The sequence below is a fragment of the Schistocerca piceifrons genome, chromosome 10 (genome assembly GCF_021461385.2).
Source record: "Schistocerca piceifrons isolate TAMUIC-IGC-003096 chromosome 10, iqSchPice1.1, whole genome shotgun sequence".
Lineage (NCBI taxonomy): Eukaryota > Metazoa > Arthropoda > Insecta > Orthoptera > Acrididae > Schistocerca > Schistocerca piceifrons.
The window spans coordinates 35,546,259-35,559,804 of NC_060147.1; the positions used below are offsets into that span (position 1 = coordinate 35,546,259).

At 46.0% G+C, this 13,546-nt stretch overlaps 1 protein-coding gene and 1 non-coding gene across 2 annotated transcripts in view; one reads left to right on the forward strand and one right to left on the reverse strand.

Moving 5' to 3' along the window:
- LOC124718663 (sonic hedgehog protein-like) overlaps positions 1–13,546 on the forward strand; it is a 387,181-nt gene that overhangs the window by 4,829 nt on the left and 368,806 nt on the right. The window contains exons 2-3 of the mRNA XM_047244290.1: positions 5,955–6,256; positions 7,843–8,038. Coding sequence (XP_047100246.1) covers positions 5,955–6,256; positions 7,843–8,038 — 498 coding nt within the window. The remainder of the gene's footprint in view (positions 1–5,954; positions 6,257–7,842; positions 8,039–13,546) is intronic.
- On the reverse strand, positions 1,773–1,846 carry Trnat-ugu. The gene has a single exon. It is a non-coding gene; the product is annotated as a tRNA-Thr (tRNA).

Here is a 13,546-nt window from a genome sequence, read left to right on the forward strand (position 1 = left end):
CGAGCTTTGTTATGAAACAGAGTAAGGAATGAGATTATTTTTTTCGAAAATAATCGTGGTTTAATAATCTCACCACCGTAAGTAATTTTACAAGTAATATGAAGCAGATAGGAAATATAAACATAACCTACTAATTTAGTTCGTTCTCTGGAACCAACTGTCAATAATCAAAGTACGGCCCTCGTGTAACACTCTATCGTCGCTTTAGCTGTCAAATATTACCATTCACGTTGCACAAAACAAAATTTACAGCATTTTATTACGCTTTCGAAACTGAATACTTCCTATCGCCATATTGTAGTTTGAGACCTCCGACTTTGTGTTGGATATAACGGTATTTATACATCCTTCTGTAGAAGCATTATCAATCTTAAAGAAATTTTAGCTATCGAACTTCTTCCTCCTTTTTTTTCAGCAGGCAAAAGTGGGAATAAAATATGATTTACTCAGATCGGAAAGAAGTTAACATTGCTTAACTTGCAGACATTTCCGGTGCAGGATATCAAAACAAAACGAAAACTTTAGAGCTTCTGTCATTAAGGACAGAATACTGTCTTTGATTTCTGCATGAAGCAACCATTTTATTATTTTTTTTGGGCACCTGTACCTTTTGCATGAAGTCACAGATGCTTCTGCAAAACAGAGAACCCAGAAGCAGTATGGATGCAGTTTAGCAATCACTTGGAGAATTTAAAGCAACAGTCGGTGAGGAGACTTGAAATGCCTTTTACATTATATAGTGGCTGTATTGAGGAGATCATTGACAGCGTACATCTAAAGCTATTAGAACATAAATATGAATTTGTACTGTTACTTTTATGAGCGATTTCGGAACGAACCACTGGAGCGGAATGTCCTTTTGATTTAAATTTATTAAATTTTTGGTAGTTTCTGCATGTTATTTAGAGCTATAATTTGTTTTAGGCATTATGAGTTCATGGAAGTTTCGAAATGTGGGATTGTGTCTAGGAAAATGCGAAACTGCTTCAAAATATCTGTCATGAAATGATGGGTGGTTCAAAACTGTATGTGGTTCCAGAGTGGCAATACAATTCTAAAACGTTGCTTGCTTGTTTTTTGCCAACTTATTCTTGTATACATTGTTTACTATGATAACAAAACAATTTTTTTTCAGGCGACTGTTTAAAGCATCGATATACTTGCAGAAATGCATGATAACACACTGTGATGCACCACAACATATTTATTCACTACTGGTTTCCATCATAGATCATCTTCACAGTGGAAAAATATCTATTTTGACAACTTCACACGTCATTCAAGCTATTTAACCAAAGTATACAAGCCGGCCGTTGTGGCCGAGCGGTTCTAGGCGCGACCGCTACGGTCTCAGGTTCGAATCCTGCCTCGGACATGGATGTGTGTGATGTCCTTAGGTTAGTTAGGTTTAAGTAGTTCTAAGTTCTAGGGGACTGATGACCTCAGATGTTATGTCACATAGTGCTCAGAGCCATTTTTTGAACCAAATTATACACCACTGCTGACTTGAAGATGTTAAAATGATACTTAACGCCATAATACCGGCTCAAGTAAGCAAAAAACGTTGAAAACAGGAAAATATCTAACAGCAGAAACTGTACAGCACCATTGCTGAGGCACTACAACTCCCAGTAGTGAGTAAATGTATTGCAAGACACCATAGTGGGTTATCATGCATTTCTCAAACTATTATAATAGATGATGACTAACTGACAACCTCAGCCGCCGACAGGTGTTGTTGTTATACCTCGATGTGGACAGCTGAAAATGTGTGCCTCGACCGGGACTCGAACCCGGGACCTCCTGCCTACATGGCAGACGCTCTATCCATCTGAGCCACCGAGGACACAGCTGAATAGCGCGACTGCAGGGACTTATCCCTTGTACGCTTCCCGTGAGACATTCCCAACTGTCCACAATTCTATATATGTAATGTACCTTATAGACATTTGCCCACCCACTCATTACTCGCGCACGCTTTGGCGATTCCCGTAAGAGTTTGGGCAACCTGTGCGCATTCGCACAGACGAAGGTCAATGGCTGGGTAGCCTTTAACTATATATATGAAGACAGAAACTTGTTTTCGAAAGAACAGTTACTGCTGATGACCGTGCTGCTTTTCCCTGGAATAAATGATGACTCACTGACAACCTCAGCTGCCGACAGGTGTTGTTGTTATACCTCGATGTGGACAGCTGAAAATGTGTGCCCCGACCGTGACTCGAACCCAGGATGTCCTTCTTACATGGCTGACGCTCTATCCATCTGAGCCACAGAGGACACAGATGAATAGCAGTAACTGTTCTTTCGAAAACAAGTTACTGTCTTCAAACATACAGGGCTTTTACAAATGATTGAAGCGATTTCATAAATTCACTGTAGCTCCATTCAGTGACATATGGTCATGACACATTACAGATACGTAGAAAAACTCATAAAGTTTTGTTCGGCTGAAGCCGCACTTCAGGTTTCTGCCGCCAGAGCGCTCGAGAGAATGGCAACAGGAGCCGAGAAAGCGTATGTCGTGCTTGAAATGCACTCACATCAGTCAGTGATAACAGTGCAACGACACTTCAGGACGTAGTTGAACAAAGATCCACCAACTGCTAACTCCATTCGGAGATGGTATGCGCAGTTTAAAGCTTCTGGATGCCTCTGTAAGGGGAAATCAACGGGTCGGCCTGCAGTGAGCGAAGAAACGGTTGAACGCGTGCGGACAAGTTTCACGCGTAGCCGCGGAAGTCGGCGAATAAAGCAAGCAGGGAGCTAAACGTACCACAGCCGACGGTATGGAAAATCTTACGGAAAAGGCTAAAGCAGAAGCATTTCTTAAACAGGAGATTGGAAAACCGATGGATCGGTCGTGGTGGAGATCATGATCAGCAATTCCTGTCGTAGCCTCTACGCTCTCCCGACTTAACCCCATGCGATTTGTTTCTGTGGGGTTATGTGAAAGATTCAGTGTTTAAACCTCCTCTACCAAGAAACGTGCCAGAACTGCGAGCTCGCATCAACGATGCTTTCGAACTCATTGATGGGGACATGCTGCGCCGAGTGTGGGAGGAACTCGATTATCGGCTTGATGTCTGCCGAATCACTAAAGGGGCACATATCGAACATTTGTGAATGCCTAAAAAAACTTTTTGAATTTTTGTATGTGTGTGCAAAGCATTGTGAAAATATCTCAAATAATATTGCTATTGCAGAGCTGTGAAATCGCTTCAATCATTTGTAATAACCCTGTATATTATAATAGAGATTAATTTTGTGAAAAAATTTTGAAATCATATTTCAATGTGAAAGCACCCCATCAAAATTAACTGATTTACTCTTTGCTAATTTCTTTTTTCTTTTTGTTGCTTACTGTGATGAGAAAGGTCAGTTTTGTGAAACTTTTTGAAATTAAATTTTTGCTGTAGTGCTGGGATCAAAGAGTTTCGTGTAGTTGCACGAGTAGGGCTAGAAAATAATGTGTGGGAAATATATTCGCAGTTGCGAATATGGACAGCCATCCACTGCGCAATGGAATGATGACAATGAAATTTTGTGCCGGGCCGGGACTCGAACCAGATTTCCAACTTGTCGTGAGCCGTCGCCTTACCTCTTTTTTTTATCCCATTTTGTTCTATATCGTTCGCTGAATTCGTTCGGAGCGGGCGTCCGGTGACACCCGTTCAGGCTCTTCACTGATCCGTTCACTCAGTTATTTTATTACAGAGGGTAGCTAATCCTCTGACCGAACACGCTGGCGTACCATTTGGCTACCTCAGCACGACTCAAGGCAGGACACCAAACTTCCACATGTCGCCATTCCATTAGACAGCCGATGGTTATAGTTGTCCATATTTGTAACTGCGAAAACTTTTCCTGTATTTCGTAACGGCTGTAGTCGCCGCAGTCCTGGTTCCTTTGGCCATGCATGCATGTACGAAGAGATCCTTCCTTTTTTTTTTTTTTTTTTTTTTTTTTTTTTTTTTTTTTTTTTTTTTTTTTTTTTTGTCATAAGTTTTCTGACTGGTTTGATGCGGTTCCTGTGCCAACTTCTTCATTTCTGAGTAGCACTTGCAATCTATGTCTCCAATTATTTGCTGGCTGTATTCCAATCCTTTCCTTTCTCTACAGTTTTCATCCCTTATAGCTCCCTCTAGTTCCATGGAAGTCATTCACTGATGTCTTAACAGATGTCCTATCAACTTGTCCATTCTCCTTGTCAGTGTTTCCCACATATCCCTCTCCGATTCTGTGTAGCACCTCCTCATTCCTCACCTCATCAGTACACCTAGTTTTCAACATTCGTCTGCAGCACCTCACCTCAAATGCTTCGATTCTCTTCTGTTCCGGTTTCTCCACAGTCCGTGTTTCACTACCACACAATGCTGTCCTCCAAACGTACAGACATTTCTTTCTCGAATTGACGCCTATGTTTGATACTAGTAGACTTCTCTTTGCCAGCAATGGCCTTTTTGCCAGTGCTAGTCTGCTTTTGATGTCCTACTTGCTCCGTCCATCATTCGTTATTTTACTGCCTAGGTAGCAGAATTCCTTAACTTCATCTTCTTCGTGACCATCAATCCCCTGATGTGAAATTTGTCGCTTGTCTCATTTCTGCTGCCTCTCATTACTTTCGTCTTTCTTCGAATTACTCTCACTCCATATTCTGTACTCATTAGGCGGCTCATTCCATCCAGCACATCATGTAACCGTTCTTCATTTCCTCTGAGGATAGAAATGTCATCAGTGGATCGTATCATTGATATCCTTTCAACTTGTATTTTAATTCCACTCCTGAACCTTTATTTCCATCATTACTTCTTCGATGTACAGAATGAACAGTAGGGGCGAATGACTACATCTCTGTCTTACACCCTTTTTAATACAAGTACTTAGTTCTTCCTCATCTACTCTCATTATATAATTGCAAATTACCCGTCTCTCTCTATAGCTTTTTCTCAAAATTTCGAACATCTTGCTCCATTTTATATTTTCCAGGTCGACAAATCTTATGAACATGCCTTGATTTTTGTTTAGTCTTGCTTCGATTATCAACTGCAATGTCAGAATGGCCTCTCTGGTGCCTTTACCTTTCCTAAATCCTACCTAATTGGTTGTCATCTGCCGGCCGGTGTGGCTGAGCGGTTCTAGGCGCTACAGTCTGGAACCGCGCGACCGCTACGGTCACAGGTTCGAATCCTGCCTCGGGCATGGATGTGTCTGATGTCCTTAGGTTAAATAGGTTTAAGTAGTTCTAAGTTCTAGGGGACTGATGACCACAGATGTTAAGTCCCATAGTGCTCAGAGCCATTTGAACCATTTTTTTGAAAGTGGGCTTCGTCGCTAAACCGAACCATGCAGCTCATACGAATTCCCATCATTCACTTCGACCAACCGTGCAGTTTGAACGTCCCAACGCAAACCGTTCAGATGTTATGACCATTTTAATCAATTATTCAAAATGACAATCACAAGCCGGCTGGGGTGGCCGAGCGGTTCTAGGCGCTACAGTCTGGAACCGCGCGACCGCTACGGTCACAGGATCGAATCCTGCCTCGGGCATGGATGTGTGTGACGTCCTTAGGTTGGTTAGGTTTAAGTAGTTCTAAGTTCTAGGGGACTGATGACCTCAGCAGTTAAGTCCCATAGTGCTCAGAGCCATGCATTTGCCAATCACAATCCCATTATTTATTTTGCCGGCAACCGTTTCAACCCGCGATGGGGTCATCTTCAGGGCAATTTACACCATTTGGTCGCTCGCTAGAGTCGTCACCCTAAATTAATCGCTGTCATCTCCACACAACTATGTTGTCTAAAAATTTGTGACCATTTTATTTCATATAGTTCAATAACTGTCTTCCTGTCTGTCATACTAACAAACGTAAATCCTCCTGATGATGAAGGTTTACACTTTCGAAACGCGTCGTGGAGATTAACAAACAATTTTTTCTTTTTATTTTCAGTTAACTGATTCAGAGGACACTGCCACCTCCTATCACCGCCGAAGCCAGCCGCACCGCGACCAGACCCACAGTGCGGTGGATTCGAGTCCGCCGCGGCAGCGCAACAGGTCGGACGCTCAACAAGTGTCTCCGGAGCGAGCGGCGAGCAGCCAGGGAGCAGCCGGGCAGCAGGTGCCCCTCCCCCGCCACCGCCCCCGCTCTCACCTGCCGGCCGCTGCGCACGGCTCGTTTCGTCCTCGCCGTCCTTTTTCCGACCGGCCGCTCTCCGCTCTCTGGCCCTCTCGCTCTCGCGGTGTCCGCGTGTGAGTCGCCGCCTTTCCTTTTTTTCGCCTCTTTGTTCCCCACTCCCTCGCGCTAGCGCCCGGCCCGGGCTATTATTTCGCCCCCTGTACCACTGGGAACGAGCTCCAGCTTCTTCCAGCCCGGGGAGAGGGGACGCAACGTCCGTTCGCCTCGCCTTGGAAACTGCTCTCTCTCTCCGTCTGTCTTTCTTTCTCCCACCCCCTCCTGCGCCTCATCTGTTCCTGCCGTCATCGCCGGTTTCCTTTTCCGCCCACAAAAAAACGACCGAGACTCGTCGGGGCCGTCGGTGACTCCACTCCGCCTGGTGGAATCTGTGGAATTTCGCAACATACAACTCTTCTCCACTGGTGAAGACTCCCTTCCATGTGAGACTCTGGCTCTCCGACGAGAACTTCTCTTACTTCTCAATAAGTGCCCAAAAACACTGAACGACCATTCCTCTGAACTGCCAACTGGGACCTCCAGGCCGGTCCAGACCTCAGGGTACAGCCTACGCAGGGATCTATTTACCTCTTAAATCTCGCTACTGAACCAGCCAGTTCTGGCACGAAGATATCTGGTGGAATCTGTACAGTCCTGGAACCTACTACTTCGCCACTGGTAAACTCCCTCCCCTGCAAGGGCTAGCTTCTTCATAGACCCTCAATCTCTCACGATATTTCCACCCATTTGTCAATATCGCCCAAAAAAACGCCCTTCTCTGCTTCTCTGTACCCTAAAGTGCCCAACTGGAACCCACAACAAGGCCCAAAAAACTTTTGGAACAGTGTTTAGGGACTGACTGATTAGTTTCATGTACTGCCACAGTTCCTCAGACTTGTAAAATCTACGAGAGTTCACAGACATCCCAGTGGAGTGACTTCTCTTGTTTGGTGTTGAGCAATTTTGGAAGAATTCCTGAAAGAAGTTAACCGGTGGATTCCAACTGTTATAAACTCCTGAGCGGGTTGCCATCAGTGTTCCTCCTGCAGTGCTGCTGAGCTTGTCCACTCGACTGGTGAAGAGCACTCGAGTGTGTCAGGGCTCTGCGAAAATGGGATGCGGTGTCAGACTGCGAGGCCAGTTGCTATCGTGTGAGTGACAGACCCAGAGTGTCTCGGTGTGTTGGGTGCGGTGGTGCAGAATTTTGTGCTCGACGAGTGTGGACCTGCGAGTAGAACAGGTGTCGGCCATTTCTGAAGTGACACCAATCGGGGGCTCAGCAGCCGGTATCGAGGTGCCTCGACTCGGAGTGACCTCGTGTCGAATTCGTCGTTTGCCAAGAGTGACCCTCCAAAAGGGGCGGTGAGACTGATTGGGAAAGTTGAGGTGTGCAGTTTGGTGCCTCGAGTGACTTCCGGATCAGGTGGTAGATCGGACTGGTGGAGGTCGGGAGGCGTACGGACGCCGGACGAAACGGACTAGGGAGTGCGCGGGCGGTCCCCGGGACCGGTGGAGGGCGTCGCGGCGTCGACGATGCGCCGCCAGCCAGAGGCACGATGAGGGCGGCGTGGGTGGTGGTGGTGGCGGCGCTGGTGGTGGTGCTGGTGCCCGCCGTGGTGCTCGGCTGCGGGCCCGGCCGGGGCGGCGGCGGGCGCGGACCCAGCCGCAAGAGGCTGACGCCGCTCGTCTTCAAGCAGCACGTGCCGAACGTGAACGAGGTGTCGCTGGCGGCGGCGGGCAAGCCGGAGAAGCGCGTCACGCGCAACGACGAGCGCTTCCGGGACCTCGTGCCCAACTACAACGCCGACATCATCTTCAAGGACGAGGAGGGCACCGGCGCCGACAGGCTCATGACGCAGGTCAGTCCGCAGCGCCTCGCGTTCCCCTCTTACAAGGGAAGAAGGCCTCAGACACGGCCAACCGATTTGGCTCAAATTTGGCAGGTCGCTTGTGTACAACCTAAAACGAAGGAATCTAAGATATTTTGGGTCAACACCCCTGCTTTTTTTTAGAGAATCACCCCTAAACGTTATGACGAGCAGTCGACCCAAAATTGGCGGGATTGATAGATAATTGTAAATAGAGCATTTTTCGGCACTTATGCAGTTTAGCAGGTACGGAAAAAATTTATCAATTTTCTTCAAAATTTGATCGATTATAGTCAAATTTGATACGCTGATTACGAATACGATATTTATTTTCGCCCCAGTCAATTATTTACATCAAAAAATTGTTTTAAATTTTTTTGCGCGGCGCTGCCGATGACGCAACATTGCGTAATACACTAACTAATCAGTATTTTCAAATCATAGGCGGCCGCTGCCGCGGCCGCATTCCAAAAAAAAAACTCCCAACCTAACCTCAAGTGGGCTACGCTACAGATCACTTTATTTATGAAAATACAAAGTACAATCACCAACAAACTTTACATATTCACCCACAAAGCTCTCCAAGCCAGATACATTTGGAATGAAAAATTTTTTCCGTACCTGCTAAACTGCATAAATTGATCTGTAGCGTAGCCCACTTGAGGTTAGGTTGGGAGTTTTTCTTTTGGAATGCGGCCGCGGCAGCGGCCGCCTATGATTTGAAAATACTGATTAGTTAGTGTATTACGCAATGTTGCGTCATCGGCAGCGCCGCGCTTATCGGGCAGAAGATATCGCCGACGGTCAAGGGAAAATGAAAATGGATGTTATATTCGAAATCAGCGCATCAGAATTCACTATATCGACAAAATATTGAAAAATAAAAAAAATTTAAAAAAATTTAAAACAATTTTTTTGATGTAAATAATTGACTGGGGCGAAAATAAATATCGTATTCGTAATCAGCGTATCAAATGTGACTATAATCGATCAAATTTTGAAAAAAAATGAAAAATTTTTTCCGTACCTGCTAAACTGCATAAGTGCCCATTTTTCATCATCAAGTATGGGGTCCGCAAACGCAAACGTTTCCAGAAATCGAGGATAGAAACTTTTACAACTCCAGCTTCTATACCCACATGGTAAACGCTTTTCGCCGACAGCACCGATAGCATGCCGGCGCGGTAGCTAAGCGTGTTAGGTCAGAGGGTTAGCAGCCCTCTGTAAAAAGAAAAAAAACTCAGTTAATCGATCAACAACGAACTTAAGCGGATGTCTTACGACGTCCGCACCGAGCAGGTGCAACGAACGAAAGCGAACAAAATGACATTAAAAAAAAAAAAAATAGCGTAACGGCCAAGGTAACTGGCTGCGAATAGGAGAACCCGGGTTCGAATCTCCAAGAAACCTAGTGGATGTTCTTTTCGTTTGTATTTTTCCATATCTCAATTGATAGGTATAACAGGGTTAATAAGGTAAGTAAATCAATAAGGAATGATAATAATAATGTAGGCAAATAACCCTCCTATCCCTATCAATTGAGATATGGAAAAATACAAACGAAAAGAATAACATCCGCTAAGTTTCTTCGAGATTCGAACCCGGGTTTTCCGATGACCAGACAGTTACGTTTTTTTCTGTTTCTTTTTTTTTCATTTTGTTCGTTGTTGATCGTTGGGTTTGGTCGTTGTGGATGACATCCATTCAAGTTCGTTTGTTGATCCTTCCACTAAGTTTTTTTTTTATTACAGAAGCCAACCAGCTCTCTGACTGAACACACTGAGCAACCGTGCCAGCTTTACCTTGGCCGTTGCGCTATTGCGGCTGTCACGAAAAGTGTTTACCATGTGGATACAGAAGCGGCAGTTGTAAAAGTTTCTTTCCTCGATTTCTGGAAAACTATGCGTTTGTGGACCCCATACCTGACGATGAAAAATGCTCTATTTACAATTATCTATCGATCCCTCCAATTTTGAGTCGATTGATCGTCATAACCTTCAGGGGTGATTTTCTCAAAATCGTGGGGGTGTTGACCCAAAATATCTTAGAGTCTTTCATTTTAGGTTGTACACAAGCGACCTGCCAAATTAGAGCCAAGTCGGTTGGCCGTGTCTGAGGCCTTCCCCTTGTTAGTCTCTAATGCTTTCAGGGAGACACTGAGTCCTGTCAGGGTCGCCATTTCAGATATTCCAATGGAAGCCACTTTGTGTGTGGTAGTAGCACAGTCTAGTGAGGACAGTCAAGACACTCTTTGGTCTTATTACTGTTTGACAACTAGAGCAATACTAGCGCTCCAAGCAGTGAGATATACGTCAAAGGATAATGTTTCGTTTTAAGGGGGGATATAATGCAAAATGTAAACATTTATTTAAAAAATCATTACAGTCATATTTATTAATGCACAAATCTAAAATTTTGCATGTGTAAAGCAAAAGAGCTGTGTTTTAATGAAAAAATATAATAAAATACGCATAATTAATATTTTGCCAGAAATCTGAATTTTTAATTTTTTTAATGTACTTATTATAAAAAGCCATAACTCTAAACTTGCAGTTAATCTGAAAATTTTATTGTAGTGTCCTGGGAAGGTTATAAGACGACTGATTATCATTTTATGGTACAAATTGTATTATTAACAGAGTTTTTAATTTTTCACATCCAAAATTAACTTTTTTTCCTACATAGTTATCTCAAAATCAGAATGTCATTGTAGAATCTCGTATTTTTTAGCTGCGAACAGTTCCTGAAAACTTCATACCACTAGACCATATACTTTTTGAGAAAAGGCTTCTAATAACGTAAAAAATGAAACACAGAGAAAATGTGGTTCAACTATTTTCTTCTCATACTTGTACATGTAATAAGGTCACCTCAATTTTAAAATCCTCCGTACTGATACTCATCCTCCAGGTTTCTCTTCTCTCCTCTTCGAATCTGCCTGCCCTATATTACAGGTAAGACACTGATCTGTTAGCTTGCTCGACCCTGCTGTCGCCGATGGTGTAAAATGCATATGTTATAAACACACCAGCGTCTGCACAGAATCTCTTCAGCACTTCAACAGTGGAAAAACGTTGTGTGGAGTGACGAGTCACGGTACACGGTGTGGTGGTCGGATGGCAGGGCGTGGGTATGCGGTCGGATGGCAGGGCGTGGGTATGCGGTCGGATGGCAGGGCGTGGGTATGCGGTTGGATGGCAGGGTGTGGGTATGCGGTCGGATGGCAGGGCGTGGGTATGCAGTCGGATGGCAGGGCGTGGGTATGCGGTCGGATGGCAGGGCGTGGGTATGCGGTCGGATGGCAGGGCTTGGGTATGCGGTCGGATGGCAGGGTGTGGGTATGCGGTCGGATGGCAGGGCGTGGGTATGCAGTCGGATGGCAGGGCGTGGGTATGCGGTCGGATGTCAGGGCGTGGGTATGCGGTCGGATGGCAGGGCTTGGGTATGCGGTCGGATGGCAGGGCGTGGGTATGCGGTCGGATGGCAGGGCGTGGGTATGCAGTCGGATGGCAGGGCGTGGGTATGCGGTCGGATGTCAGGGCGTGGGTATGCGGTCGGATGTCAGGGCGTGGGTATGCGGTCGGATGGCAGGGCTTGGGTATGCGGTCGGATGGCAGGGCGTGGGTATGCGGTCGGATGGCAGGGCGTGGGTATGCAGTCGGATGGCAGGGCGTGGGTATGCGGTCGGATGTCAGGGCGTGGGTATGCGGTCGGATGGCAGGGCTTGGGTATGCGGTCGGATGGCAGGGTGTGGGTACGCGGTCGGATGGCAGGGTGTGGGTATGCAGTCGGATGGCAGGGCGTGGGTGTGGCGAATGCGCGGTGAACGTCCTCTGCCAGCGTGTGTAGTGCCGACAGTAAAATTCGGAGGCGGTGGTGATATGGTGCGGTCGTGTTTTTCATGGAGGGGGCTTGCACCGCTTATTTCCGGTATTGTAACATAAAACTGCATCTAGACACCTATTTTGAGTACTTCAAGTCCACAGAATCCAAACTAAGTTATTGAGACTTTCACTTGCATTCTGTGTCTTTCCGTGAATACACTTCCTCAATAAATCTGGGTTTGCATGAAACCTGAATTTGGGCTTAATTGAATTCATAACAGGTTCTGGTAATGTGTGATTACGTGAATACGTCTCATTTCTGTTATTGAAGTTATACCAATCGATACTGAATTTCTCTCCACGCCACCATATCTCTTCCTTCACCGCCTCTACAGCACCTCATATTCGTCGCTTTAGAGATGCACACCAGGAACAGATGAACAAAATATACTGTGTGGTCAAAAGTATCCTGAAACCTCCAGAAATATAGGTTTTTCATATTAGGTGCTTTGTGCTGCCACCTACTGCCTGATACTCTACATCAGCGACTAGTCATTAGACATGGCGAGAGGGCAGAATGGGGAGCCCCGGGGAACTCACGGACTTCGATCGTGGTCAGGTGATTGGGTGTCACTTGTGTTATACGTCTGCACGCGACGTTTCCAAACTCCTAAACATCCCTAGGTCCACTGTTTCCGATGTGATACTGAAGTGGAAACATGAAGGGACACGTACAAGAGCGTACAGGTCGACCCCGTCTGTTGACTGACAGAGACCGCCGACAGTTGAAGAAATGGTTCAAATGGCTCTGAGCACTATGGGACTTCACATCTGAGGTTATCAGTCCCCTAGAACTCAGAACTACTTAAGCCTAACTAACCTAAGGACATCATCACACCCATCCATGCCCAAGGCAGGATTCGAACCTGCGACCGTAGCGGTCGCGTGGTTCCAGACTGAAGCGCCTACAACCGCTCGGCCACACCGGCCGGCACAGTTGAAGAGGTTCGTAATGTGTAATAGGCAGACGTCTATCCAGACCATCACACAGGAACTTCAGACTGCATCAGAATCCACTGCAAGAACTACGACACTTAGACGGGAGGTGAGAAAACTTGGATTTCGTGGTCGAGCAGTTGCTCATAAGCCACACATCACGCCGGTAAATACCAAACGACGCATCGCTTGGTTTAAAGAACGTGAACATTGGACGATTTAACAGTGGAAAAGCCGGCCGAAGTGGCCGTGCGGTTAAAGGCGCTGCAGTCTGGAACCGCAAGACCGCTACGGTCGCAGGTTCGAATCCTGCCTCGAGCATGCACCCCTTGTTGTTTTGCGAGGCACTATCACAGCACAGGCCTACGTTTATGTTTTAAGCTCCTTCTTTCTTCCCAGTGTTGAAGAACAATTCGGGGATGGCGATTGCAACTTTCAACAAGATCGAGGAGCACCTCTTGATAATGCACGGCCTCTGGCGGAGTGGTTACACGACAATAACATCCTTGTAATGGACTGGCCTGCACAGAGTCCTGACCTGAATCCTATAGAAGACGTCTGGGATGTTTTGGAATGCCGACTTCGTGCCAGGCCTTACCGACCGACATCGATACTTCTCCTCAGTGCAGCACTCCCGCTACGGTCGCAGGTTCGAATCCTGCCTCGGGCATGGATGTGT